The sequence below is a fragment of the Sus scrofa genome, chromosome 9 (genome assembly GCF_000003025.6).
Source record: "Sus scrofa isolate TJ Tabasco breed Duroc chromosome 9, Sscrofa11.1, whole genome shotgun sequence".
Classification (NCBI taxonomy): domain Eukaryota; kingdom Metazoa; phylum Chordata; class Mammalia; order Artiodactyla; family Suidae; genus Sus; species Sus scrofa.
This window is the reverse complement of record NC_010451.4, coordinates 51,852,201-51,878,802: the sequence shown is the minus strand read 5'-3', so window position 1 is coordinate 51,878,802 and position 26,602 is coordinate 51,852,201. Positions and strand designations below refer to the sequence as shown.

The window sequence follows — 26,602 nt, the reverse complement described above, 5'->3', positions numbered from 1 at the left end:
GGAAACTTCCATATGCCTTGGGTGCAGCCCTAAAAAGCAAAGAAACAAAACAAAAAATTTGAAACCGCTCCGCAGTTTGCAAGGAACTCCTTGGATCCTTTGAAGACCTCCTAACACCCTGCGTGAACCTCGACTTCTTGCTCATCTGCCTTGATGGGAACCATGAACCCAGTAACAGACTCCTGAGAAAAAGCGAATCTACATCCATTCACCCCTCCTCACCCCAACACCGCTCAGGGGCTGTTCTAACTTGGAGGCAGCAGAGAGCCCAGAGCTCTGGCTCCAGGTTCCCTGCACCTCCAGTAGCCCTGGGCACATCAGGACAAAAAACTAGGTTTAGGTAGTGGATATGTTAATGAAAAGCCAAGTGAAAGTTCATTTACTTTTAATGGGTGAATAATTTAAAACATTCTGTGTGGGCATTCAGTTTATTTCCCAAAGGAAAATAACTTTTTACTGTTTGAAAAACACAATTTAAATAAAATCACTTCAGAAGACTTGGATGCTAAAGAAACGTATAAGTAAAAACCGCCTCAAAATTCGTTTGGAAGCAATATTTTGGTGAACAGTCACTTGATTTATTTGGGTCACATTTTACATACTATTACACGGTATCTTGTTTTGTAATCTGTGCTTTTGATGTTTTCTAGCAAAATAATTTTCGTATATAGATTGAGTATAGATTTAGTTTGTTTCAGTCTCTGGGAGTCCCTTACTTTAACCAACTTCCCATTAGTGAACATATAGGGTTTTTCACTATTAAGCGAATAGTGTTAACTGTTACATGCAAACACCATAAAGTACAACTCCATAGGGTCCTAAAGATATGTCTTGATTACCTAGTTTAAGAACTAATGGGTTGGAGAGTTCCCATCGTGGGGCAGCAGAAATGAATCCAACTAGGAACCATGAGGTTTCGGGTTTGATCCCTGGCGTTGCTCAGTGGGTTAAGGATTCGGCGTTGCTGTGAGCTGTGGTGCAGGCTGGCAACTGTAGCTGATTCGACCCCTAGCGTGGGAACCTCCATATGCCACAGGCACGGCCCTAAAAAGCAAAGAAAAAAAAAAGGGTTGGCATTCCCTTTGTAGCTCAGCAGAAACAAGCCCAACTAGGATCCACGAGGCTGTGGGTTTAATCCCTGGCTTTGGTCAGTGGGTTTAAGGATCTGGTTGTTGCTGTGGGCTGTGGTGTAGGTCACAGACGTGGCTCAGATCCCAAGGTGCTGGGGCTGTGGTGTAGGCTGGTAGCTGTAGTGGAGCTCCAAATTCAACCCCTAGCCTGGGAACTTCCATGTGCTCTGGGTGTGGCCCTAAAGAAAAACAAACAAAAACTAATGAGATCTGTAGTTTGAAAAACACTGTTCTGGGAAATTTACAAAGTAGCTTTATATTTTGTAGGCAGTGCGCTAACTTATTTAACAAAAAAGGAGGGGGGGGGCATGCCCATAGCACAAGGAAGTTCTTGAGCCAGGGATCAAAGCCTTGCCGCAGCAGCTACCTGGGCTGCTGCAGTGACAATGCTGGATCTTAAACCTGCTTTGCCACAAGGGAATTCCCCAAAAATTTCTTAAAAAAATCTTTCTTAAAATGAAACTTTGTGATTTGCTCAGGCTGTAAACTGCATGGATATTTGTTATATGATAAAAGCAGTATATATTTCTCTTTCAGTGCAAATAGATTTCAGACATTTTATGCACAGAAAAAAGGCAAAAGAAAAACATTAACAGCTCCTTCCCATTCCTGATTTGCTATTATCCAGATTTAATTATTTGCATGGTAAAAGCTATACAAACTTGTAAGACTATAATTAAGAGTCATAAAATTAGTATTAGCTACTTTAGTTTCTGATAATTTACAGTGGCCAATATGGTGTGCTCTAAATGCTGCATCTGATCCCCTTGCTCTGCTGTCTACATATATTCCTGTAAAGTGCTAGTTCCGATTTCTCCCCGTTTAGCAGTTATGGACTGTCACATAGTAACAGTCCAGTTCTTACCAATCCTTCCCCATTTTTCTACTTCTGGGATCCTTCTGAGACAGGTTGGGACCTGGGGCCCTTTGTTGCAGTGCCTGCACCTGGAAAAACATCTCCTCGAACAACAAAATACAAAGAAACTATAAGGGACTAAAAACTGCATGCATGCCTAGTTGGGGCAAGTTATAGACAAGATACAAAAAGATCAAAAATCCCCAAGTGCCACTTCTGAAGAGCTGGGAGCAAAAGCAGGGTACTGCATGTTCCCCCAGCACAAACCAGCACCAAAGGGGTGGCCTCACCCATGGACCTGCCCCTCCCCCTATAGAGAAACCAGCAAACCCCTGCCCCCCTGGGGGAATCGGGCAAAAGAACCCGTTACCTGTTTTTGCTCCCTCTTGCCATAGCTCCCTCCTGGAATGAGGCCTTGCTTGACTTTCTCGTCTGGCCTCATCAATTTCTACTGATTGGGAAGGCCAAGAACTGTGGTCGGTAACACTTCCGTTCCTTCCCATGCCAGCCAGCCCTGGTACCTGGTGGGATGGGCAGTGAGGGCGTTCCACAGGGTGTGGGGTTGTACTGGTTGGCGTTCGGTGATGCCCTAAGCCTCTACCTTTATGCCATAAGTAGGGTCCAAAAAATTCAGTTATACAGAATACAAAGTTATTACAGTGGATTTAATGAGCTGATGGGGTGAGTCTGTTATGGAGGATGAGAACCAATCCCCATTCATGTCCTAACTAAATCTGTGTTATCCTGCAGTTTCAATGTATTTAGCTAAAAGCACATTATCCAGTAAGGAACCATAAACGGGATGTAGAAAGCGTTAGGGTTTTTAGATCCCCTGGAAGAATGTGTGAAATGTGAACAAGATGAACAGTGTGGGCCTTGGACTGGGATAAGCAGGATTTGATTCTATGACACTGACAGGAAAATACAGCAGCAGCTGGTAGTTAGGTCTGGGAAACTTAACACTGAACTACGATCAGAATCAAGGGTAGAAGGATGTTAGAATCTTACTCCTTTCTTCATGAGTCAGCAACTATCTCCGGTTTATAAAGGACCTAAGTTCACTCTACCTCAGGCAGAGCTAAGCAAAAAGATTATATCCTGATTGCAAGATGAAAATAAGCAGAGTTTTCAAGAGAAATTTATTACTAAAAATAAAGCAGCTGAAATTTTTCTCAGGAAAGCTGTCACCATGGGAACCTCCTTGACACAATGTGTTAATTTACTATCTTCTCTGAGTTGCTGCCTTCTTCTAGTCTAAGTTTTAAGTTAACAAAACTGATCATGTTAAAGATGATGTGGTATCTGATCCCTTCTTGTTTAGTCTGAAGACTGAGTTGGGCTACAATGCGATGGAGACTTCAAGTGTTGTAGGTGAGTTTCTATCAATGGTTCATGTGTCAGGAACATGGGTTGGTAGGAAGACACAAAGGCTGTAGGCTGAAGCTCCGGGAGGTCCAAGGATCCTAGAGGAAAAAATGCCTTAAGTTTCACTGTTGCCTGGGAATCTCAGGAGGACTGGCTTGATCAGACACATGTATGTCCTTTCAATTCTTGATTCCCTTGCATCTGTCAGCCCAATTTTGCCCTTGCTTGCTAAGACAGGATAGATACTTTTACAATGAAGAAAGCTGTGGCTGAAATTGATTAAGTGACTTGCCTAGGATTATAGAGCATATGAGGCAAAGAGAGAGAATTTAATTCTATTTTCTTATTTCAAGTCCAGAGCTCTCCACACCTGACTCCAATGCTGGATCCCCTGATCACTCACTTGTGGGAGGGAATCCATGGAACAAGGCAGAACCGAGCCCATGATCTTATTCCCTTTACTTCATCTGAAACTTGAGTCCCACAGCGAACTTTGCCTTGTGGTGCTGCTTAGGTTTTACTTAGGTTAGGAAATGAGACACCCTAGAATCTCAGCAGGACCCCCAGCCCAGGGTTCTTGACTGTTGGAGCAGGGGAAGCTTCTCTCAATTACTGCCCAGACATGTGGGGAACTCAGCAATGAGGAGGGAAGGGGAGCCTCAAAAATGGTCAATATTTAAACCAGAAAGGAAAAATAAAGATACCTTGTAGAATGGGATCATTATGATCTTCATCGAAGGTCTGTCTCTGAAAGGCTTCAAAGCTTGTTGCTGAGTCATCCTCCAGCTGCCTTTGGGGCGGTGGCCCATCTCCAGGTTTGCACACGTCAAACTTCACCCACTGGTAACTGCAGGGCCAAAGGGACCATTACTGAATTGTCTGTTGGCCATAATAACCCACTCTGCCCTCCAAAGTGATCAGGCATTTTTTTCTTTAGGTCTTTCCCATAAATATCGGAAAAACATATTAACCAAAAAAAATGAAAAGAGCACAGAGAGGCTTCTTAATGACACTTATCCTGCAGGACTTCCCAACTTGTCTGCTGTCATGATGTACACAAAAAACACTAACAACTCCAGTACCGGGTACTGGGTCCTGCTCACCATCTAGAAGCCTGTTCCTTGTGCACAGAAGCAGCTCAGTAAATACATGAATGAGCAGCACGGAAACTGACAGTTTAGGTCCCTGGCCGACTGATCATGGAGCTTCTTTCAAGAGGATGGATCTGACCCCGCTTACCTGACGCATTTTCGAGCTCCTGGACAACTCTGGATCAGGTTGTGGATGGTTGGATGAGAAAACCCAAAAAAATCAGCTCCGGATGGAAGCATGTTGGGCATTAGTTTCCCCCTAAATAGGACAGGAAGATGACAATGGGTTAGGAGTGGACTGTGGGTACAAACATATGGAATAGGGTTTTTGGACATGGATACTCCGAAGACCATAGCTGCTAAGACATTCAAAGGACAGTCCTCTATAAAATAAGGGATCTCTACTCATTGAAAGCAAGAGAGAAGGTCTTACTGTACCAAAAGTGATCTTTTTAGCCTGTCTTCAAGCTGGTTGTCAACTTACATAGCAGCACTTATGGTCTTGAGCAGTTCGGCATGACAGGCATCTGCAGAAGAGCTGACAATGGCATTCTGGGGGTCATCTTCAGGAACAATTTCAAACTGAGAAAGACAAAGGAGCAATGAGCTCAGTATTCAAGGAGAAGGTAGTACAGTCATCTGCCTGGTGTAACTATTTCTTCACTCTGGAACTTGAAGCTGAGTATCCCAGCTAAGAGGCCAGCACAATTTCCAAGAGGGCTAATAAAAATTCCAAGCCAAGAAAACAGAAAGTCCTTTAATTCTCTCTACGTGACTGCTCTCCAGAGGTCAACACTTAATTTGTTATGTACTTTCCAGATGCTTTCTTTTCACTTACTTACATTTATAAGTACAAATATAAATGGTATTTTAAAAACAAGATCATTTTCCAATGATGTAATCTTTTATAATATCTAGGAAAAGTATAGGCTATTTTGACTGCAAATCCTCATTTCACTTTCTCTATCTGCTTTTTAGGGCTTCACCCGTGGCATATGGAAGTCCCCACACTAGGAGTTGAACTGGAGCTGTAGTCAGTGGCCTATGCCACAGCCACAGCCACATGAGATCCGAGCTGCATCTGTGACCTACGCCACAGCTCCCAGCAATGCCGGATCTTTAACCACTGAGTGAGGCCAGGGATCAAACCCACATCCTCATGGATACCAGTTGGATTCGTTTCCACTGCGCCACAATGGGAACTCCTCACTTTATTTTTTGAGTTGTAAAATAACTTGACTATTTATAAAAATAAATTGTTAAATCAAAATTATACTGAGGAATTTTTGCCAAGAGAGTATTTTTGTAACAAGTGCTGTCTACTCAACTTTATTACTTGACCAGTTTTCTATAAAGTTCAATGACTTTGCAAAAAATTTCTTCTGTAACAAGTTCTATCTACTTCATTTGTTATTACACAAGATGGATATATTTTAATTTTTAACTATTCTCCTACTGATGAGTATTTAAGCTACATCTAACTAACTGCTATTGCAAATCATATCACAATTATACTGTTATACACTCTTTTGTTCACACTTACATGTTTCTCTAAGAAATACTGAAATACCTAGAAGTATTCTCGATCAAAGGATATACATTTTAAAATTGTTATTATTGCCTAGTAGCCTTCCAAAAAGATTTCACAAATTTTTATTCCTACTAATACATTTTTACTTGTTTTCCTACACTCTGGCCAATACTTGATATTGTCAATCTCTCCAATATTTGCCTATGAGAAAAATAAGATCTGTTTTACTTGCATCCCCCTAACTACTAGTGAGGTCTGCTCTTATTGTCTATCCTCACTTTTCTGTTAAATGCCTGGTATATCTGATTGCCTTTTTTTTTTTTTTGGACTTTTTGCTATTTCTTGGGCCGCTCCTGCGGCATAGGGAGGTTCCCAGGCTAGGGGTCGAATTGGAGCTGTAGCCGCCTGCCTACACCAGAGCCGCAGCAACGCGGGATCCGAGCCGGGTCTGCAACCTGCACCACAGCTCATGGCAACGCTGGATCGTCAACCCACTAAGCAAGGGAAGGGACCGAACCCGCAACCTCATGGTTCCTCGTCGGATTCGTTAACCACTGCGCCATGACGGGAACTCCCTGATTGCTTTTTAGTTCAGACTATAAGAGCACTTCATCTGGATATTAATCCACTGTTATTTATCTTCTTGTTTGCTGCTTAAGTTTAACTTTGATTATGGTGGGTTCTGTCATTCAGAAGCATTTAAATTTTTAATAGTTAAATCTGTTACTCTTTTCCTTTATGGCTTCTACTTTTCATGTCTTGCTAAAGAAAAGCTTTTCACCTCACCCAAAGATTATAAAAATATTCTTCTATATTTTCTTTTAACCTATTTATAACATAAAACATTCTATAAAGCTAAAAAATTTAAAGTCCTTGGCATTTATAGACAAGTAGGTGAAATGGTCTGGAAACATATTCAAACATTTTATTTAGTATATACTAAGGGTGTCATTTGATCTTAGCTGGGAAAAAAAATTAAAGCTCACAATGCACCTAAAAACCATGCCCAGATGGGTTAATGGCCTAAAAAAGAAAATAGAAAACTCCACACTCTTATTTTTCAAAAATATTTAGCAATTGTCTTTTAGAGGAAATTTAGGACCAGCTTGTCAGTTGTCACTTACATTCTATTAGGATTTTGATTAGATCCTTGAATGTACAGATTTGTTATAAATATGGCATACTGTTACAATGGTGAATCTGTCTGTTAGAGCACTTTTTTTCTTTTTTTTGTTTTGTTTCTTTGCTTTTTAGGGCCGCACCTAAGGCATATGGAGGTTCCCAGGCTAGGGGTTGAACCAGAGCTACAGTCGCCACAGCAACGCCAGATCCGAGCCGTGTCTGTGACCTATACCACAGCTCACGGCCACACCAGATCCTTAACCCACTGAGTGAGGCCAGGGATTGAACCCACAACCTCGTGGTTCCTAGTTGGATTTATTTCCGCTGCACCAAGATGGGAACTCCTGTTACAGCATTTTCTAAAGAGAAATGTTGTATGGCCAAGGTCATCTGAACTCTCAAGGTGCATCCAACAGAGTTCTAACCAAGATGGGAATGATGCAATATTATCCACCTGTGTCAGGCAGGCTCTTAGCTTCTGCTCAAAGGTTCCTTCCCTTGCTCCTATTTCCTCCCACCCCATTTTCAAGTGTTCTGTTAACATCTCGAGGCAGTGAAGCCTGGAACTCCACAAATGGTCTATTTTTCCCTAACGATCAGAGGTGATGGTTTGGTAAAATGAACTGTCTTGAACCACAGCATTGAGAAGGATGAACAAAGATATTTAACAAGACTAGGTAGGATTCAGTTCTCCAAGGTCTTTTAAGAGTATGTGCAGTCAGAAACAAATACGCCATTTCTTTGCTACCTCCATTTTGGTCCCGCCTGAACTGGGAGAGTGTCAATCTTCCCTGAATGTAGGCCTGCACTTAACAAAAAAGCAGCTTGATCGGGCCTCACATGGTCACCGTATTGACAGCAGAGGAAGCATGGTCAAGGGAAAGGGAGTCGGGAGAACCACACAAATGCAGATTCACATCCCAGCTTAATCACTTAATGGAGGTGTGACTCAGAGCCAATCACTTTCTGTATCTTGCACAGTATGTATCTTGTAAAGTGTCTGAATAGGTAATAAATATTAAGTACCTATTGCAGAGAATGTTCTCAAAAAAAAAAAAAAAAACAAAAAGGAAGCGGTTATTCTTAGAGTGGTTACCTGGGGCCCCGTGCCACCGTCCTTGATCTGACAGGTGTACAGACACTCTTGGTCTGGGTGCTGCATGCTGGCATATATCCGAGTACTGCAGTAGCCCACAGGGTAGATGGCACTCTCGTCATGAAAGCCAGGTCGGTCGGTGATGATCTATTAAAAAAAGATTTATCCAACCTGCCATTGAGATTCCTAGAGAATTAAAAAAGTCCAGGGTACTGTGATAGCCTTTAGAACCACCTTGGGGCTGCCAAGAGTGACTCAAACCACAAGAGAGAGAGAGTGTAGGATGTGTAGTGGACAAAACTGACCTGGTTTCCTAGGGACTGGAGATTTTCTGGGGTTGGTCTGGATCAGCCAGGGGCTGCTGCTAATGGGACCAGGGAGGGAAGGCTCAACCCCATTCCCGTACTTCTGATTCTCCTCTCTCTTTACCGCTGGTCTCACTCACCTCCCCCAGGCTATATACTGTTAGACCCCCCAGTCCGATGGGGAACACAGGCCGTCCTGAGGGATCCAGGGCAATGGGCTGAACCAGCTTGCGAGCACCTCCCTCCATTTTCTTTTTCTTGGATGCTTTCTTCAGAACTGAAACGCAAATCTGGGGTCACCCACTTTAGACCCCTCCCAATGCTGAGGGGAAGGGAAAAATGTACACGATGCTAAGAGCAATAAGCCAATCCTGATTCTACACACTCACTGAATGGGCACATGGGACTTTTCCCCAAAGCCCTGAGTTACCTTTCTCACCCACCCACCTTGCAGTCACCAATTTTAGTACCAGTGCTTAAGATCTAAAAGCCTTATATTTTTTAAGGCCTCTTACTTCATTTATAAGAAATTTCCCAAACCATCTGTGTGCTCAAAAGGCCACCGAGCCCATTTCCCTGCCTCTAGAAGAGTCTGGACTGCAGGCACCCAGAGAGTTAGTGTGTGGGAGAAGAGAGAGGCTTTGGCCTGCTCCCACCACGTTTAATCAGGTCTAGCTGCAGCGTTTCTGCCCAAAGTGGCTTCTTTTTTTTTTTTTTTTTTTTTTTTTTAATACTCCCCCCTGGCTGTACCTGCAGCACATGGAAGTTCCTGGGCCAAGGATCAAACCTGTACTGCCACAGAGACAACGCTGGATCCTTAACCCACTGTACCACAGCTGGAACTCCCAGAGTGGCTTTAAGACACTTGTTTTTTTCAGGGCTACCAGGGCTGCTTCAGGACCAGGTGAGAGTTTAAGTTGTTTCTGTGACCGAGTGTCTACCAGTTAGTACCAGCTCTTTGTCATTAGCTGCTGAGCCACTGGGGCAAGTGACATCCTCTTTCCAAGGTACCTTCCAATTTGTTGTTCTCTTTGCCTTTTTCTTTTTTCTCCTTCTTGGATTTCTTCCCAAATGGTTCCTCAGCTCCAGTGCTTGGCCCAGAAATCGGCCCAGCTCCCTGTACAGTTCCCACAGAGCTGGCCACACCATAGGTCAGGGGCAAACTGGAGCTGTGGGAAGGAGCGGCAGCCTGTACTTCCCCTTCAGTTAGAGCCTGAAGCTGGAGGAGCTTCTTTAGCAAGTACCTAAGGTTGGGAAGGAAAGGGAGCAGAGGCATAAGCTTCTGGTTTTTGTTTCTTTGTTTGCTTTGCTTTTTAGGGCTGCACCCACGGCATATGGAGTTTCACAGACTAGGGGTCCAATTGGAGCTACAACTGCCAGCCACAGCCACAGCCACACCAGATCCAAGCTGCATCTACAACCTTCACCACAGCTCATGGCAATGCCAGATCCTTAACCCACTGAGCAAGACCAGGGATCAAACCCGCAACCTCATGGTTCCTAGTCAGATCCATTTCTGCTGTGCCACAACAGGAACTCCGCTTGTTTTTTTTTTGGTCTTTTTGCTATTTCTTGGGCTGCGCCCGCAGCATACGGAGGTTTCCAGGCTAGGGGTCAAATCAGAGCTATAGCTGCCAGCCTACGCCAGAGCCACAGCAACGGGGGATCCGAGCCACGTCTGCAACCTACACCACAGCTCACGGCAATGCCGGATCGTTAACCCACTGAGCAAGGGCAGGGATCGAACCTGCAACCTCATGGTTCCTAGTCGGATTCATTAACTACTGCGCCATGATGGGAACTCCCGCTTCTGTTTTATTTATACTCAATTCAATATTTTATTTGAGGATTGGGAAAAGCCAGAACTATATACAAAGATTACTGCATTCACAAAACTAGGGTTCTTACGAGACCTGGGGAAAAATGAAGCTCTAGAGGATAATACCTCAAGATGCCAAGGATAAAGGATTACAGACTAACTTTTTTGCATGTGGAGGGCTCTTCTAACTGGATGTTGGAAGGTGTCAGGTTTCTGAAGGGCAAATATCATGAACTATATATGTATATATACTCAAAGAGTAGTATCTAATATTTGAAAGTGAAATGCAGTTTCTTTTGTCCCTTGGCTTACAACTGCAGAGTTATAAGATTAGCTTTTTAGGGCCATACCCTCGGCATATGAAGGTTCCCAGGCAAGGGGTCCAATCGGTGCTATAGCTGCCGGCCTGAGCCACAGCCACAGCAACATCAGATCTGAGCCACGTCTGTGACCTACACCACAGCTCATGGCAACACCAGATCCTTAACCCACTGAGTGAGGCCAGGGATTGAACCCGCAACCTCACGGTTCCTAGTTGGACTTGTTTCTGCTGTGCCATGGCGGGGATGCCTGGAAAGAGCTGGTTTATCACCATGTTCCGACACAACCTGGGTAAAAAGGAACCAACACCACATGTTGCAAGTTTCTCTGTACTAGATAGTGGCCAATGGGCTGTGCAAAGCACAAAAATCCCACTGGAGGAAAAATCCCTGGATCAGTAACACTGTAGCAATCACCCAAAATGATTCTGAACACAAAATGAACCCAGCTCACCGTCTTTCTTCTTTTGCTTTAAGAAATTTTTCCTCAAGACGAGCAATTTCATCACAAATAGCAGCATTTTCCTTTAAGAAAAATTTTGAATACAATCACACAAAATGAATACAAAGTCAAAGTATTATGTTGGGAAGAGGAGCAATATTCCAAATCAAAGAAGTCTGTGTGGCTGAGAAGCGCTAATCTGTCTACCTTACAAACTGTAAACCTGTAAGTAAAGGTAGGGTCAAGTTCTACTCTGCGCCACGGTAATTTACAGAAACTGGGGCACCTGTGAGTGAAAAGGAGGAGCTATTAATGATTTTGCTAGAACATGGCAAGGTAGGGATGTCCTAGGCAAACCAAAATGTATGGTCACCTTTAGTAGGGCCAGCTTTTAACAGAGAAAAGGGCATACTGCTAAAATCCACAGAAGCTTAAATTCAATGCTATAATATGGAGAAAAGTTCATTCCCAAGTGTCTTGACACCTGGGGAGCTTACAAAACCAACCCACACTAAAGGATCCCATGCAGTATGAACCTTTAAGAGAAAATCTGGATGGAACAAAATCAAGTCTAACCCATAAAATTCTCTGTGTGTGTGTGTGTGTGTGTGTGTGTCTTTTTAGGGCCACACCTGCAGCATAGGGAGGTTCCAAGGCTAGGGGTTGAATCGGAGCTGGTGCTGCCGGCCTCTGCCACAGCCACGCCAGATCCGAGCCGAGGATGGCAACGCCGGATCCTTAACCCACTGAGCAAGGCCAGGGATGGAACCTGCAACCTCATGGTTCCTAGTCGGATTCGTTTCAGCTGCACCACAAAGGGAACTCATCTCTTGAGTTTTTTTTTTTGTCTTTTGTCTTATAAAACTCTTAAACTTCGTAACCTATTTATGTATACTGAAGGGTTATCTTTCTTTACTGATGACTCAATCTATTTCCCAAGCACGAGTCCTGAGGGGAGTGCTTCAATCTGGGTGTTCCATACTTGGGACCTCAAATTTGAACGTTCAAAACAGTATCCCCTTTCTTCACAAAATCTACTTCAGGGGCTTAATGGAAACAATACTCTTCTAACAACATAGGCATCTTTGACATTTAGGCGACAAAAGAATGGTAACACTTAGATACCAAATCCTCTTAATTCCACTTTTCTTATTTCTCTCTAGTGCACGTGCCAAGTGCTAAATAAATGTTTTTGGAATGAATGTTCTAATTTCTAAAACTTTCCTCACACTTCCAAAGACCTGAGGGACATTCAAGCTTCAGGTGGAAAAGGTAAGGTGGTGATTCAGATGGGAAGACATCTGAGGACTCCACTTCCTATTTCCAAGCACTGGAGTGAGCCTGAGCAAGCCTGAATATTGTAACCCTTAGTAATGACTAGTAAACCAGTTCATTCATCCAATAAACCCAGGACCTCTACAATAAAGAAGGGTAGAAACACTCAGAAGACTCAAAAGTGGTTGGAAGGAGGGATAATTGAATGCTTCATGTGCCTTTTCGGGGGAAAAAAAAGGGTCAATTACCGCGTGTGTTGTGGGCCTTGGGAAACAGGCTGTGTAATGGAAGTAATAAAGAAACTAGAATCAGGTGTTCTGAGTTGGGAGTCTGAGTCCTGACACAGTGGCCGTGAGCAAATCATCTCTGCCGGCTTCGGTGTTGCTATTCTAAAAAGTGCCTTATTCTCAGGTTTCTCTCGAGAATAAAAAGCCTTTCAAAGAGTTTTGCGGTAATAACGATAATGACTAAAACTTATTGGCGCTTCTGGCTGACGAGGTCTTTACTTTCCTCATTTAATCTTCTTGAACTCTGCTAGGTAGTTATTCGATCTCTTTTGCAAATGAGGAAACAGGATTATAGATATTACACCATTTGTCCAAGGCACAAGGCTTACAAGAAGTAATGTAAATCGTAAAAGCTAACACTGTATTAATACTGCCACTCTGGGAAAGGGCACAGTTTGGGGAAAAGATTTCGCGCGTCAGGAGAGTCTCGAGGCGGAGAAGGGCTGGGCGCTGGTCACTCACAAACACCGTGGCTTTGGCCGCCTTGCGCAGCCGCAGGTACTTGAGCCGGTACTTCTCGTTCTGGCTCTTCTTCGGGAGCTTTTTCATCCTGGCCCTGCTGGACTGCAGCGGGGCCCGCGGCGAGGAAGCCAGGCCGCCCAGCAGGCTCATGGTCCGGCCCCGCTACGGGGGCTCCAGGGCGCGGCCTGCATCAGCTCCTCGGACTCAGAGCGGCCTCAAGCGCCGGCTTCGTACGGGTCTGGGCTGGCGGATGCGGGCTTCTAAGGAACCGACCGCCCCAGAACGTCCCTGAAGGGCACAGCGGAGCCAGAAACCCAGCAGCCAACCCGGCTCCTGGTGCCTCCTTGCACTTCCGCGTCTGCTTCGGAAGTCAGTTCTGCCGGAAGTTACGTCTCGGCGCCGGCCGCGTGTAACTTCCGGGGCTGGGAGCCGGGTCGGTCCGCAGGGCACGCCCATCTGAGGCCCCGGAGGCGGGGATAGGAAAGTGGGCGGTCTAGGTGGGAAGGAGGGCGGTGGGAAGTGACCCTCTGAGATTCGCGCCTGTGTGTGCTTAGCTGAGGCGTGTTGTTGTCGAGCTAAAGAGGAACAAACAAAAAATCTTACACGGGCCTATCTCATATACGCTCTCCAAGCCGAGCCACAGAATTAAAAAAAAAAAAAAGATTTATTATGTGCATATATATTATATATGTGTATATATGTGTGTGTGTATATATATATAAAATCAGTCCCGCAGATACATATATACACATATATAATATATATGCACATATATCAATATATGTGTGTGTATCTATATTTTGGGGGGGGGCGCACCCATGGCATATGGAAGTTCCCAGGCTAGGGGTCACATCAGAGCTGTAGCCGTTGGGCTACACCACAGCGACGGGCAATGCCGGAAACCAGCCGCCTCTGCGACCTACACTACAGCTCACGGCAACAACGTCGGATCCAGAACCGGCAACTTCATGGTTCCTAGACAGATTCGTTTCCGCTGAGCCACTACAGGGAACCCCTGTTCTTTTTTAAATATTTTTTTTCCATCATGTTCTATTCCAGGAGATTGGGTATAGTTCCCTGTGCTATACCATAGAACCTTGTTTATCCATTCTAAATGTCACAGTTTGCATGTACTAACTCCAAACCCCTAATCCATTCCACCACACTGCATTTCAACATCACTTTTCCACACTTCATACAGACTGACCTTCCTAGATTGTAGGATGCACATGAAAGCAGTGCTGGGACTGTGGCTTTCCTTTCTTCCTTCCTTTATACAGCTTGCACAGGTGTTTCTTGAGAGCCTATTACACTGTGACTTTACTGGGAGCTGGGACTACAGTGGTGAATAGAAAAAAAGGCTTCTGCTCTCAGATTAGAATCTAGTATGGAAGATGGAAGGGATTTAACTGGCAGTTTTAATAACTTGCGCCAAGTGGGCACTCAGTAAATATCTGCCTAATGAAATCAAAAGTATGTTTCCGTGCCTACACTTGTATTTATAAAGCTCTTTGTAACCAAAGACTATCTAAAATCATCAAGTAAGTAAGGTGAACAGTTTTTTAGAATGCAATCTTGGTAAATGCGCTGGGCTGAAAGGCAGAAAACTTGTAGTATTCATTTTTCTCCCAGCAATTCCACTAACTAGCTGAGTGAGCCTCTGGGTTACCGGTTTTTCCTTTCGAAACTGAATATACTCTTTAGAATAATGAAGTGAAAGTTATAAAGGTAATGAAGTGAAAAGTACTCTGTTGATGTATAATTACTGTTCTATATACTCAAAATTTAGGCTTTTAGAATTGTATATGGAAATTAAGGAAAATATGTGCAGAGTTAAAACAATAAATTCAATAAGTTACTGGAGAAAAAGCTTACGCTAAAATAAGTTTGAAAAAAAAAAGAGTTTTAGAATCGATAACCCAGGTACCTCATTTTTGGAAATTGTAAGAATAATGACAAGAGTCTTTACAAAATGGTTTTAACACAGAAAGCTTACAAAAGTCCTTTTGGTCCATCCATATTGTCAGCTTCCCTGTTGGACCTAGCTAGGTTTCAAAAGAGCAATTCCTTATGGTTCTAGTGTGCTTTTACAAGCATAGGCAAGGCAGGAGTATAGATTCATTTTTGGAAATTGCAAAGGATACTTTCAGCCTACAAAATATCCATACTCATGCTTTTCATACTGTAGACTGGAATTTAGCCTTGGATCCTGAAAATAGATAGTTCCGATTAGCAGAGAGAGTCCTTCCATCCTTCCTCCCTCTTTTTTTTCTTTTTGCTTTTTAGGGCTATGTCTGAGACCTATACCACAGCTCACAGCAACGCTGGATCCCCGACCCACTGAGCAACTGAGCCAGGCCAGGGATGGAACCCGCATCCTCATGGATACTAGTCATATTCCTTTCCCTTGCACCACAATGGAAACTCCCTCTTTCTTTCTTTTTCTTCCCTCTTTCTTTTCTCCTTCCCTCCCTTTTTTTTTCTTTTCCTTTTTAAACCATTATTTACTAACTATCTGATTTATTTGCTTTTCAGCTGTATTTTGTCCTTGGCAGGCTCTGTGATCTGGCTTTATTTTCACTATTCCTCTGCACATACATAGATCATACCTAGCGGGAGGAAAGTGTTACCACTTGCCTTAGTTTGCAAGCTACTCTAGCAAATGGATTTTAGTGGAATTTGCATTAACACATTTATTGTTTCTTCATTAGAAACACTTCCTTATGACTTATAAAACATTTCACGCAAAATTTAAAAATTTAGAAAACATAATACAAAGATTTTAGAAAATTCATAATGCTGCCACACTAAGTGAATCATTTTTAACATGTATGCGTAATTTTCTAAATTTAAGTACAGTTGATTTATAATATATTTGTTTCAGGTGCACAGTATAGTGATTCAATATTTTTGCAGATTATACTCCATTAAAAATTATTAAAAGACAATGGCTATGAATCCCTGTGCTAGATAATATATCCTTGTTGCTTATGTATTGTATATGTGGTAGAGCATATGTTTAATATTTTAGTATATTTTTTAATATAGGTTAGTTCATACTCAATATAACGTTTCCTTTTTTTGTTCACTTACCATTATTATAGTCATTTTGTAGTGTTATTATAACTTCTTTATAAATGCAATATTAGATGACTGCTTAATATTCCAGTTATGGCATAGTAATTTTACATAATTATCTCCATGTTTAACTTTTTGGTCATCAATTGCTGTGAAGCGCATCTTGGTGCAGAAAGCCTTTTACATACAGGGTTATCTAGTGCCTGGGTCTGTGTGCTCCAAACAATGTAATGTTCCCCAAGCAACTGATTCAGTGACGTGTGTATTCAGGAGAGTATTTATTTAGTGCCTTTGGTGACAAAAACCTTTAGGAAAATTGTTTGAGAGGGAAAGAAAAATGCATGGACTATATGAATACAGTATAATAAGTTTCATCTCAGAGGTAGGTATTGGATGATATGGTGGCACCCAGTTAGGGAAGGAGGGAGGAGTTGGGAAAGGCATTTTTAAGGAAATATGCCTGGGCAGACTTTGCAAGATAGCTAATGGTTGGCCCAGTGTAGAACGAAAAAGGGCATCTTGGGCAGTGGGGACAGCATAGTCACAGGCTCAGCATCATGAAAAGTGTGGGAACTGCAAGTCGTTGATTAGCGTGAAAGATGTATATGGAGAGAGGCAAGAGGTGAGACGGAGGGAGCAGGCAGGATTTGGATTGTGAGAGGTCTTGTGTACCAACCGAGAACAGCCAACATGATGATGAATGTCTGTATATCAACCCCTTTGCTGTTTTAGGTAAATGTATCTAAATTTGTCTCTTTCTACTTACCTATGTGAAGAATGGTGTAAATGACTTATTCAAAAATTCTCTGAAGAAATACATCACATGCAGCTCTAGAAATAAATAGTAAATGAGGAGTTCCCATTGGGGCTCAGTGGAAATGAATCTGATTGGTATCCATGAGGACACAGGTTCGATCCCTGGCCTCACTCACTGGGTTAAGGATCCAGCATTGCCGTAAGCTCTGGTGTAGGCTGCAGATGAGGCTCGGATGTGGTGTTGCTGTGTTTGTGGTGTAGGCCAGCAGCTACAGCTCTGATTCGACCCCTAGCCTGGGAACCTCCATATGCCGTGGGTGTGGCCCTAAAAAGACAATTAAAAAAAATCAAAAAAAAAAAAGAAAGAAATAGCAAATGAGAGACAGCATGATATTGTGGGCTGAGCCTGGCCCTATTAGATCCGGGCATAGGAATAGAAGTTAGAGGCTAAGATGCAGAAGAGAGAGATGGGGCCCAACGGCACTTAAGTGTCTATCCTGTTAGTTTTAAGTGGCTGCTATCAGTGATTCGCTGTAAGTGGAGGTAGAGCATCCCCTGGGATATTAAAAGCATATCTGGGCTCATTAAGAATTGTGAAGGGGTCCGCAGCCCATACTCCCAGTCTTTGGTGAAGTGAGTCCCTGGTGTAAATGATGAAAAAGCATTATTTATACACCTCTAGGCTCCAAACATAGCTGATGCATGACCCTGGCCTTAAGCCCCAATAGCAGATTACAAGTTCCTGTCAACAGTATCTCTTGAACCACTTTGCAGGCCAGAGTGCCTGGGCAAGATCAGTGATTTCCACAAAACAGGCTGGGCAAATTCCTGGGATTTGAGGCCACGCCAGAGGGTTTCCAGGGATTTCATATCTTTATTTTCTTATCAGATTACCCCCTTTGCTCTTTGAGGTAAACTGAACGTATATCCTGGAAAGGCCAAGGAGTAAATAAAAACAGTGAGAAGAAACTGCCTCCATAAATAGCCTATAGAACCTTCTTCCTTTGTACAATGGCTACACTTCAATTTTAGTTTTAGTTTTTGTCCCCATCTTCATATTATGCCCTAGACCTAGTTTTTTTAGTTTTTAAACTTTTTTTTTGGGGGGGGGGACCCCACCTGCAGCATGTGGAGGTTCCTAGGCTAGGGGTCTAATCGGAGCTACAGCTGCCAGCTTACATCACAGCCACAGCAACACAAGATCCGAGCCACGTCTCATGGCAACGCTGGATCCTTAACCCGCTGAGCGAGGCCAGGACTCGAACCCGAAACCTCATGGTTCCTAGTTGGATTCATTTCCACTGCACTACAACGGGAACTCCCTAGTTTTTAAACTCTTTATCTCCAACTTTCAGATGTGTTTCCATGTATTGATTATATCTTCTCACCTTTGGGATAACAATACTGACGTATGATTCAGCTAAATCCAAGCTTAGCAATCCTAGAGCGGATGTTTTTGTATATCAGCGTGGGAGGATTGTGAAGAAGGGGAGAGATTTTTAATTTCCATAAAATGTCTTGCTTCACGGTTTCTTAACTATGGGTTTTCATCACACATCCCGTGGGTGAGATGTTTAGGTTTTGAGGGTTCTAAGCCAGCCAATACAGTCATGAAATCAACCACTGTGTCGATGTTGTGCTTCTGGGTGGTTGTGTCCTTCAGTGCGCATAAGACACTCAACCAGCTAAAGGAGATGAGCTCAGAGATGTTGGCTCTGAGAAAAAGAAGGATCACATTGAGGTCATTAATGGGACATCCCAGCATCTTTCTGCTGAGGAGATCAAAGGCAGGGAGCATCTCATAGATGGATAGGAGTCGTTTGTCCCACCGACATAGCCGTGTGAGGTTGTACATTATCACTGGAACCAATAGGGTGTATATTGCTACACAGGCGAGACTAACAATCTGGAAGACAGACAAGGAGGTCAGCCTGCATGTGATCAGATCGGGGATGTAGGTCTCGTCCCTTAGCAGCCCTGTCTTGATGGAACAGCTGAATTCCTCTTGGAAGAAGACATCCAGGTGGAAGTGGCCAAGGTACAGGTAGATGGCCGAGGTGAAGAGGAGCAAGAGGGAGTTCCTCAGGAGGTAGGTAGCCACTAGTGAGTGTGAGCGCTGCTTACATGCCAGGTACCGTTCTAGCAAGGGGAATTCAAAGTATCGTTCCTTCCGAGCCCTGGGCAGGGGAAGAAAGGAGGCATGATTAGGAGGGACCATTTAGATCTGTACCCTGAGGAGGCCACGTAGGGAAGTAACAGAACCTCTGTGTCCAACATGGCATTCTTGGCTCATGTAGATATCTGCCTTCGAGCATAACCACTCCTTTCCCCTTTTAAAAAGAGGTATGTGAATGTATCTTAATTCTCCAAGAAATGAGTGCAATGCCGTAAACCCAGTGAATGATCTTTGAATAATGAATGGTCACTCTGGATTTTTGCAGACTAAATCTAAATAAAAGCTGAAATCAGATCCTCAGGAAGCATTAAGACTCCCTAGACTGGGAGTCTAGGTAACCATGTTCTGGTTCTCAGTCTGTTTACTTTGTGTATCACTTTTAGGCCAGTTCATTCAGTTTATAAAAATAAGTGTGCTAACAAGTATTTGTTGAGAGCTGTGGTATTTTAGGTACATGGAACCTGGTCTCTGCTCTGAAGCCTAGAAACTGGCTTGTAGGGAAGGGGCAGATGAGCCTTGCAGATAAGAAGTAAAAACAATGCTTGATTTGTTGCTAAAATGATGGCCACAAACTACGGTAGCTGTAAAAGTTGGAAGGGACACTAACAGTGTGGGCTGGAGTGTTCAGAAACCTCTGTGGAGAATACTGTCTCAGACTGGCCTTCAAAAGGCAGATAGGGTTCAGAAAGATAGGTGGGAAAGGAACTGTTCCAGAGAACAGAGATAGGTACAAACTTGAGGCAGAATATGGTTTCAGATCCTAGCTCAACTGTGCTCAGGGGGCTGGCCCTGGCCACTCTATTTAAAGCTGCACCTCCCTCCCTCACCCCACCTCTCAGCTTTCCTGAGTCCCTTACCCTGCCCTTAGTTTTTGTTTTTTGTTTTGTTTTGGCTGAGCCTGGGCATATGTAATTTCCCAGGCCAGGGACTGAACCTGCGCCACAGCAGCAACCTGAGCCTTAGCAATAACAATGCTGGATCCCTAACCCGTTGAGCCACCAGGGAACTCCATGCCTTAGTTTTCTTTACATCACTTATCTGCCACCATATACTCTACATTGTGTTATGCTTATTCATTGTCTGTGTTCCCTCAATTGAATATAAGCCTCTGCCCCCTCTCAACATATCCATAGCACCTAGAGCTGTGTCTGGTGCTCAGTGTGCGACTGACGAATGCTTAAATAAATGAATGGTTGGTTCAGGAGAAAAGAAAGAGGCTGCCTAGGTGGAGTGGAAGGTTTCTGTCACTTGGTAGTTCACAAGAAGTTTGAGAAAGCAGTTGATGACAGTGTGTGGAAAGCCTAAGGAAAACTATTTGGGAGAATTTGTATATTTCTTTCAGTGTTGGCCTTGGAAGAAACTATTCCAGGTCCTGAAAAAGTGATATTTTAGAGGTTAACAACCCCTTTGTGTCTCAGTGGGTTCAGCTGTAAACTGAAGGCAGAGTCCTTTTTCCTTTCTCTGTACAGAAGTGATAGACAGTTAAGGAGATGATGTGTTAGGCACTTTAAATTCTTGGGAAGGATGGCACAGAAGACAGTTTAAAGATTACTCTGCAAGGATATCATTTTAGTGCTTGACAGAGTCTCTCAGAAAAGAGTAGGAGAGACAACTCACTTCTCCAGCTCATCCCAGAACACATGGGGGTCCGAACTCTTCTGCTGGATCTTCAGCATGTGCTGTACCAGGCGGATGGCACGATTGTAGGATTTGTCCAGTTCGCTGATGATGAACAGCAGATCTGAGCTGAGGGCTGGCACGGCTGCATACTGCCAGAGCAGAACTGGCAGGTACATGCCCACGGCCAGGGCCAGTAGGGAGTAGGGGAGAGCCTGTGGGGCAAGAGTGAGCTGAGGAGGGGGCCCAGGGGGCTGAGACCTCGGGGAGAGAATGCTGAGTGAGGGGCTCCCACTCCTGTTCCTGCCTGAGCAGGGGGTCAGGGGGTGGGGGGAGAGAGAGAGAGAGGGAAAGGGAGCTAGCTTCCTCCCCCTTCCCCATGCATGTTGGATGTTACCTTGGATAGCAAACTAGGCTAACTAGAGATCATGGCCAGTGGTGGTCATGGCATCCTAGGAGAGAGGGTCTTCATTCTCAATCTTCCACTTTTCTTTCTCTGACTGCTTCCTTATATTTCCTCAACACTCACTACACCTAACAGGTTGGACCCACTATTTTGCCCACAGTAAAAACTCTACTTGAAGAGGTTCTGTTAAGTGACATTTGTGCCAGGTGCTTCATGTGCATTATTCATCCCATCTCCTCAAGGGTGCTATCAGTAGGTACGTTAGTATCTCCACTTTACAGACAGAGAAACTGAAGCATGAAGATGTGAAGTAACCTGTACAGGTTACTCACCTACTAAGGTGAGTGAGCAAGGTTTGGAGCCAGGCAGTCTGATTTTGGATCTTATTCCCTTAACGATTACTGACCATGGCATCTCCTGAACCAGAGATGCTTTTTATTTTAATTAATTAATTAATTATTTTTTTGTCTTTTTGCCATTTCTCCATATCCCGTGGCCACTCCCACGGGATATGGAGGTTCCCAGGCTAGGGGTCGAATTGGAGCTGTAGCCGCTGGCCTACGCCAGAGCCACAGCAACTGGGGATCCGAGCCGCGTCTGTGACCTACACCACAGCTCACGGCAACGCCGGATGCTCAACACACGAGCAAGGCCAGGGATTGAACCCACAACCTCATGGTTCCTAGTCAAATTCGTTAACCACTGAGCCACGATGGGAACTCCTGGGATGCTTTTTAGAGGACAGTTCAAAGAAAAAGAGACAGGGTTGCATACTTGGTTGTGTGTGTGTTTTGGAACTAAACTAGAGAGACAGGTTAGGCAAGGTATTCTAGGGCATGAGAAAAAATTAGAACTTTTCACTCCTAAGAAATGACATTTCTTGAAAATAAACTCGTCACCCCTAGAGCTTCTGTTTCAGTAGGTGTAAAGTGAAGCCAGAGAATCTGGGCTTAAAGAGCTCTCAGGTGATGTGATGATTAGACAGCTTGACTCTTTTCTGACACACGAATCCTCTCTTGGCATGTACCTGGAACTTGCCATCTAGATCCTGCTTTAACACTTTCAAGGACAGACATCTCATGAACTCTTTTTACTAAGTCTCTGATTTGGTCTGGGTCCTCGAACTATGGCATTTTGAGGCCCTGCACATTGTCATAACTAGAAAATGTTATGAATGACTTCTGATTAAAATGTGAATTGAGGAGTTCCCGTCGTGGCGCAGTGGTTGGCGAATCCGACTAGGAACCATGAGGTTGCGGGTTCGGTCCCTGCCCTTGCTTAGTGGGTTGACGATCCAGCGTTGCCGTGAGCTGTGGTGTAGGTTGCAGATGCGGCTCGGATACTGCGTTGCTGTGGCTCTGGCGTAGGCCGGTGGCTACAGCTCCGATTCAACCCCTAGCCTGGGAGCCTCCATGTGCCGCGGGAGCGGCCCAAGAAATAGCAACAACAACAACAACAACAACAAAAGACAAAAGATAAAATGTGAATTGAGCATCCATATTACTTCTGCTCCCTTATGAAACCACACTATAAAGACAATAAAGGGACCCAAAGGATATCATCCTATAAGGATGAAAGAAATAGGAGAGGACACCAGAATAACAAAGCATTAAAACCTGGGAAGCAGGTGCATGAGAGAAGGTGCCAGCCTGAGAGGAGCATGCAGAGTTGAGGTGGGGGCAGCCAAGCTCTTTTTCACCACAGAAAAGGAAGACTCAGGAATTGGAGATACGAGGTATGTCTAAAAATGGGGGTGTAGGTGGGGTTGGAGATGGGAATATTGAGAAAATAGACACACGGATCCTTTCTGTAACATGATGCACTCAGCCAACCACTCTTTCCCTCTCCTAGAAGTCCTGTGGTTTGTTCTTTGAAATATTAAACTGGAAAGATTCTGCACATGAGTCCATTGAAGGCAGGAGGACCATTCTGAGAAAAGGGATAAGTTGAGTGAATACTGAATGCTGAGACCTGCGGCTGAGTTCCCAGGAAGTGACAGCCAAGCTTGACTGTCCCCTCTGCATAAATAAGGGATTTAATTCCTGGGAAAACTGATCAACCCAAAAGAAACGATTGTAGATTTCAATATTTGAGGTTTTCCCTGTGCAATGGCCCAAAAGGATTACTTTAAACTGACAGCCTCAACCTTAGGCACAAAACTTGCAATCACATTAAAGTGGGTGAGCAAATATTACCAGATATTTGAAGAATGTCTGAAACATGAAAGTTAATGACCAAAATATAAAAGCAGGGGCAAGTGGCGAAGAGGCAGGAGAGACCAGAACAAGGCAGTTCCACCTCTCTCCCCCACTGGGCCATGAAGTCGGCCTGGTAAGGTCCCAGCCCGCTTTACCTTGTGAGGCCAGAGGGATTTTGTCTTGAACTGGCCAGACTCATCCTGTTCATGGTGAACCAGTGAGTCCCAACAGGAACTGTCCACGTAGGCAGCCTGCCGGATGCTGAAATTGCCAGGAGAGAAGCAGCTGATGGGTGACCCTGGAATAGGAACACAGTTTTGAGGCAGCCCTGAGTTGGGGTGGAGGGATGGGAATCCAGGGGACATGCAGCTAAGTGCTTTTCGGGATTGGCCTTGTCCATTCTGCTAATTTTTGTATCTGGCAGGCAATTTCTTATTCCCAGGCCCCAGTTTTCTGGGCTCAGCACTGTGGGTGAATGACGAGGCAGTGGGAGAGGGACAAACCTCCTTGGGAAAGGGTGTAAGCTCACCAAACAGCCAGAGAAGAAAGGCAGAAATCCCAAGTCTCAGAAAGTCCACTTTGTCTTTAATAAAGGGGCAGATTTGCTGAGTTAATCTGGCACCTGGAACACTAGATATGTGTGTTTGTTAATGTTTGTGAGTTTAGCTGCAGTTCATGGAGAGAATGGAATGGATTTATTCAGCACCTGTGATGAGCCAGGCTATGCCATGCACTTAACTTATGTTCTCAAGTCAGTAACCCTGGAGGAAGGAGGCTACGAGAAGATAAGGGATTTATCTAAAGCTTGGCTAATTAAGACCCCTAGAGGTCAAAAGTCTTGCAAAGATTATAGGATCCTAATCTCTTTCATCTACACGAAAATCAAAATAAAAGTTTAATTATTTCAATGACACAAAAATATACATACTGAAATTAACACTAAATATTTTTTATTGCAATATTTTGGAAATGACTTTCAAAGTGTTTTGGTGTCTCTGCTTTGCAGATGCCCTGAACTGATGCACAGTCTGCCTTTCAGGAGATGCCTGGCCCAAGTCATTCAGCCAGTGCGGTGCCTGTCTCACTTAAGGGACCAGGCAGAGTGAGTCTCTCTTGTACCCTGGGTCTTGGAAGCCACTTACCGGAGGAGAACTCCTGGGCAAATGCCAGGGACATCAGCAACAAGGGGAAGCCCACGGCTACGAACTTGACCATGCGGTCCAGGGGAAGCTCCAGGCGCAGTCCTTTGAGGCGGGGGCCCCTGCGGTCGGGCAGCAGGGCATCCGAGAGCATGTACTCTGCAGCTGTGTGTGCGAGTGACATGATGCTGCCGAGCTTGGGACGCAGAGGTGGCAGGAGGGCTCTAGGAGAGTGGAGTCAGGAGTTGGCAGCTTCAGGTAGCCGGCTTTCAGCAGACAGTGCCTGCAACCCCGCCCCGCCTCATGGACATCTGTGTGAGGAGCGGGCACTGGTTCTTTAAATAACTGGCCAGGCCCTGAGCCAGGCACCTGGTAATTAGAGGCAGGCCTAGCCTAGTGGGTCCTCACTGGAGGAGGGTCCGGTGTCATCTGGGGCTGGTGCCAGGCTGCCCTCAGGACTGTCGCCGAGCAGATACAGCCAGTGGCTTTATGCTGCCCTCTCATTAATAAAGTATTTTTGGTGGAGGGAGGAGGGCTGTGGAGCAGGCCCCCCATGTAATTGGTGTAGAATTTGGGTGGAGATTGCTTGAATATGCTGAAGGCCCTCATTTTGTGGTTTGGGGTGGGAATGGAGCCCCTAAGACTTAGCTAGAGTTGCTGCTCCTACATAGTATTCTTTGTCCCAGTGATGATTTCTGCTTGGGGCCAGGCTCTTTCCCAGAAACTGATCTGTATTTGGTGTTACATTCCCTTCCCTGCCTCTGTTCCTTCTCTAAAATGTTTCAACTGCTTATTTACATTTTCCGTATATTTACCCTTTCTTAAAAAAATTATTTTTAGCTCCCATCAGTTCTCTAGAAAGCAGGGGGATGGGTGGCAGTGTGGAGTAATAGAACATGATTTTTGAAATTTGGAGGGAAAAGTCTCCCACTGGAGACCTAGCAGTACTTGTTTTTTATTGCGTGACTGCAGGAAGTCATTTTGGCTCAGTATTCTCATCTACTAAATGGTATATTGATTGTATAACATTCTGAGGATTGATGAAGAGTATTGTGTGGGAAGATGCTTTGTAAACTGTAAAGTAAATGCCAACTCACTTAAATTTGGTGAAATTACTTTGGAAAAAGCAATCACTGGGCCACAGGGCACTCTGATCTATAGTACTGCCCTGAGATGTGGCAGGAGAGGCCCTGACCTTGGCTTTCATGCTGGTCTCCTTTGTCTGTGGCCTTCCCACAAGGCAAAGAGTCCATGGGGCCAAGAGGATGTGCCCATTCAGAGCCCATGCACCTGCTCTAGACCACTCTTCCGGCACCTGGGGCACTCTAAGCCCCTGCCCAGATGGCCCCAGCCTGCGTCCAGGGCCTGTGCAGGCTTTTTTCTTGGGTGCATCCTCCCATTAGTAGATCATGAGGCTGGTGTGCACACTTGGGCCTAAGGAATGGCTTATTGTGGGAGTTTGGATGGAATTTAGAAATCCTGGGTATCCACATATGTCATTGTGAGGCTTTCTGCAATATGGGACTTAGCTGTGCTGGGAATCCTCACATTGAGGATTCTAAATGTGAACCTGGCATTCTCGATCATTATTAAGGGGTGTGTGTGTGTCTATGTTTATCAAGGTAGGCAGATAGAGCACAGTTTATTTAGCAGTTTGCTAGCTTGATTTATAACTTCTAATTTTTTTAGGTATTTGATATGTGGGCCTCTATTCCTGGGCCCACAAATGCTTGGGCTGGCAATGCCTCTCTCCCCATCCACAGGCTGGAGGCCAACTCTGATTCGGAGCTGCCCTGCGTGTACTAACTGCAGCGATCCAGGCCTGGGAGCAGGAGAAATGATCCTTTACTTCTATTCCCCGTTAGCCTCTCCACACTCCCATTTCTGTCTCTTTCCACTGTGTGTGTTTTTGTCAAATGTATTTTGCTAAATATTATTGGTTTATATGCATGAATTTTCTTTTTCCTTTTAAAAATACTTTGTTTTTGATGAAACTAATATACATACATTATTATGTACATATAATAAGTGTATAGTCCTATAACTTCTCATCTGGTTTATAGAAACGCAACCTTAGTTAACACCCCAGAAGTCATCTTTGTGCTCCTTTCTAATAACCATCATTTCCCAA

General features: G+C 44.3%; 2 protein-coding genes across 2 annotated transcripts; both read right to left on the bottom strand.

Moving 5' to 3' along the window:
• TBRG1 (transforming growth factor beta regulator 1) lies at window positions 544-13,491 on the bottom strand. Its single transcript, XM_003130020.4, has 9 exons — window positions 13,102-13,491; window positions 11,090-11,160; window positions 9,508-9,740; window positions 8,637-8,773; window positions 8,192-8,338; window positions 4,927-5,024; window positions 4,591-4,701; window positions 4,056-4,198; window positions 544-3,449 (listed from the first exon to the last, which is right to left on the bottom strand). The coding sequence occupies exons 1-9, from the start codon at window positions 13,249-13,251 to the stop codon at window positions 3,304-3,306; spliced, it is 1,236 nt and encodes a 411-aa protein (XP_003130068.1). The 5' UTR covers window positions 13,252-13,491; the 3' UTR covers window positions 544-3,303.
• PANX3 (pannexin 3) lies at window positions 18,473-24,655 on the bottom strand. The gene is made up of 4 exons (XM_003130019.4): window positions 24,475-24,655; window positions 23,488-23,630; window positions 20,729-20,943; window positions 18,473-19,112 (listed from the first exon to the last, which is right to left on the bottom strand). Exons 1-4 carry the CDS (start codon window positions 24,653-24,655, stop codon window positions 18,473-18,475), a joined length of 1,179 nt encoding a protein of 392 aa, XP_003130067.1.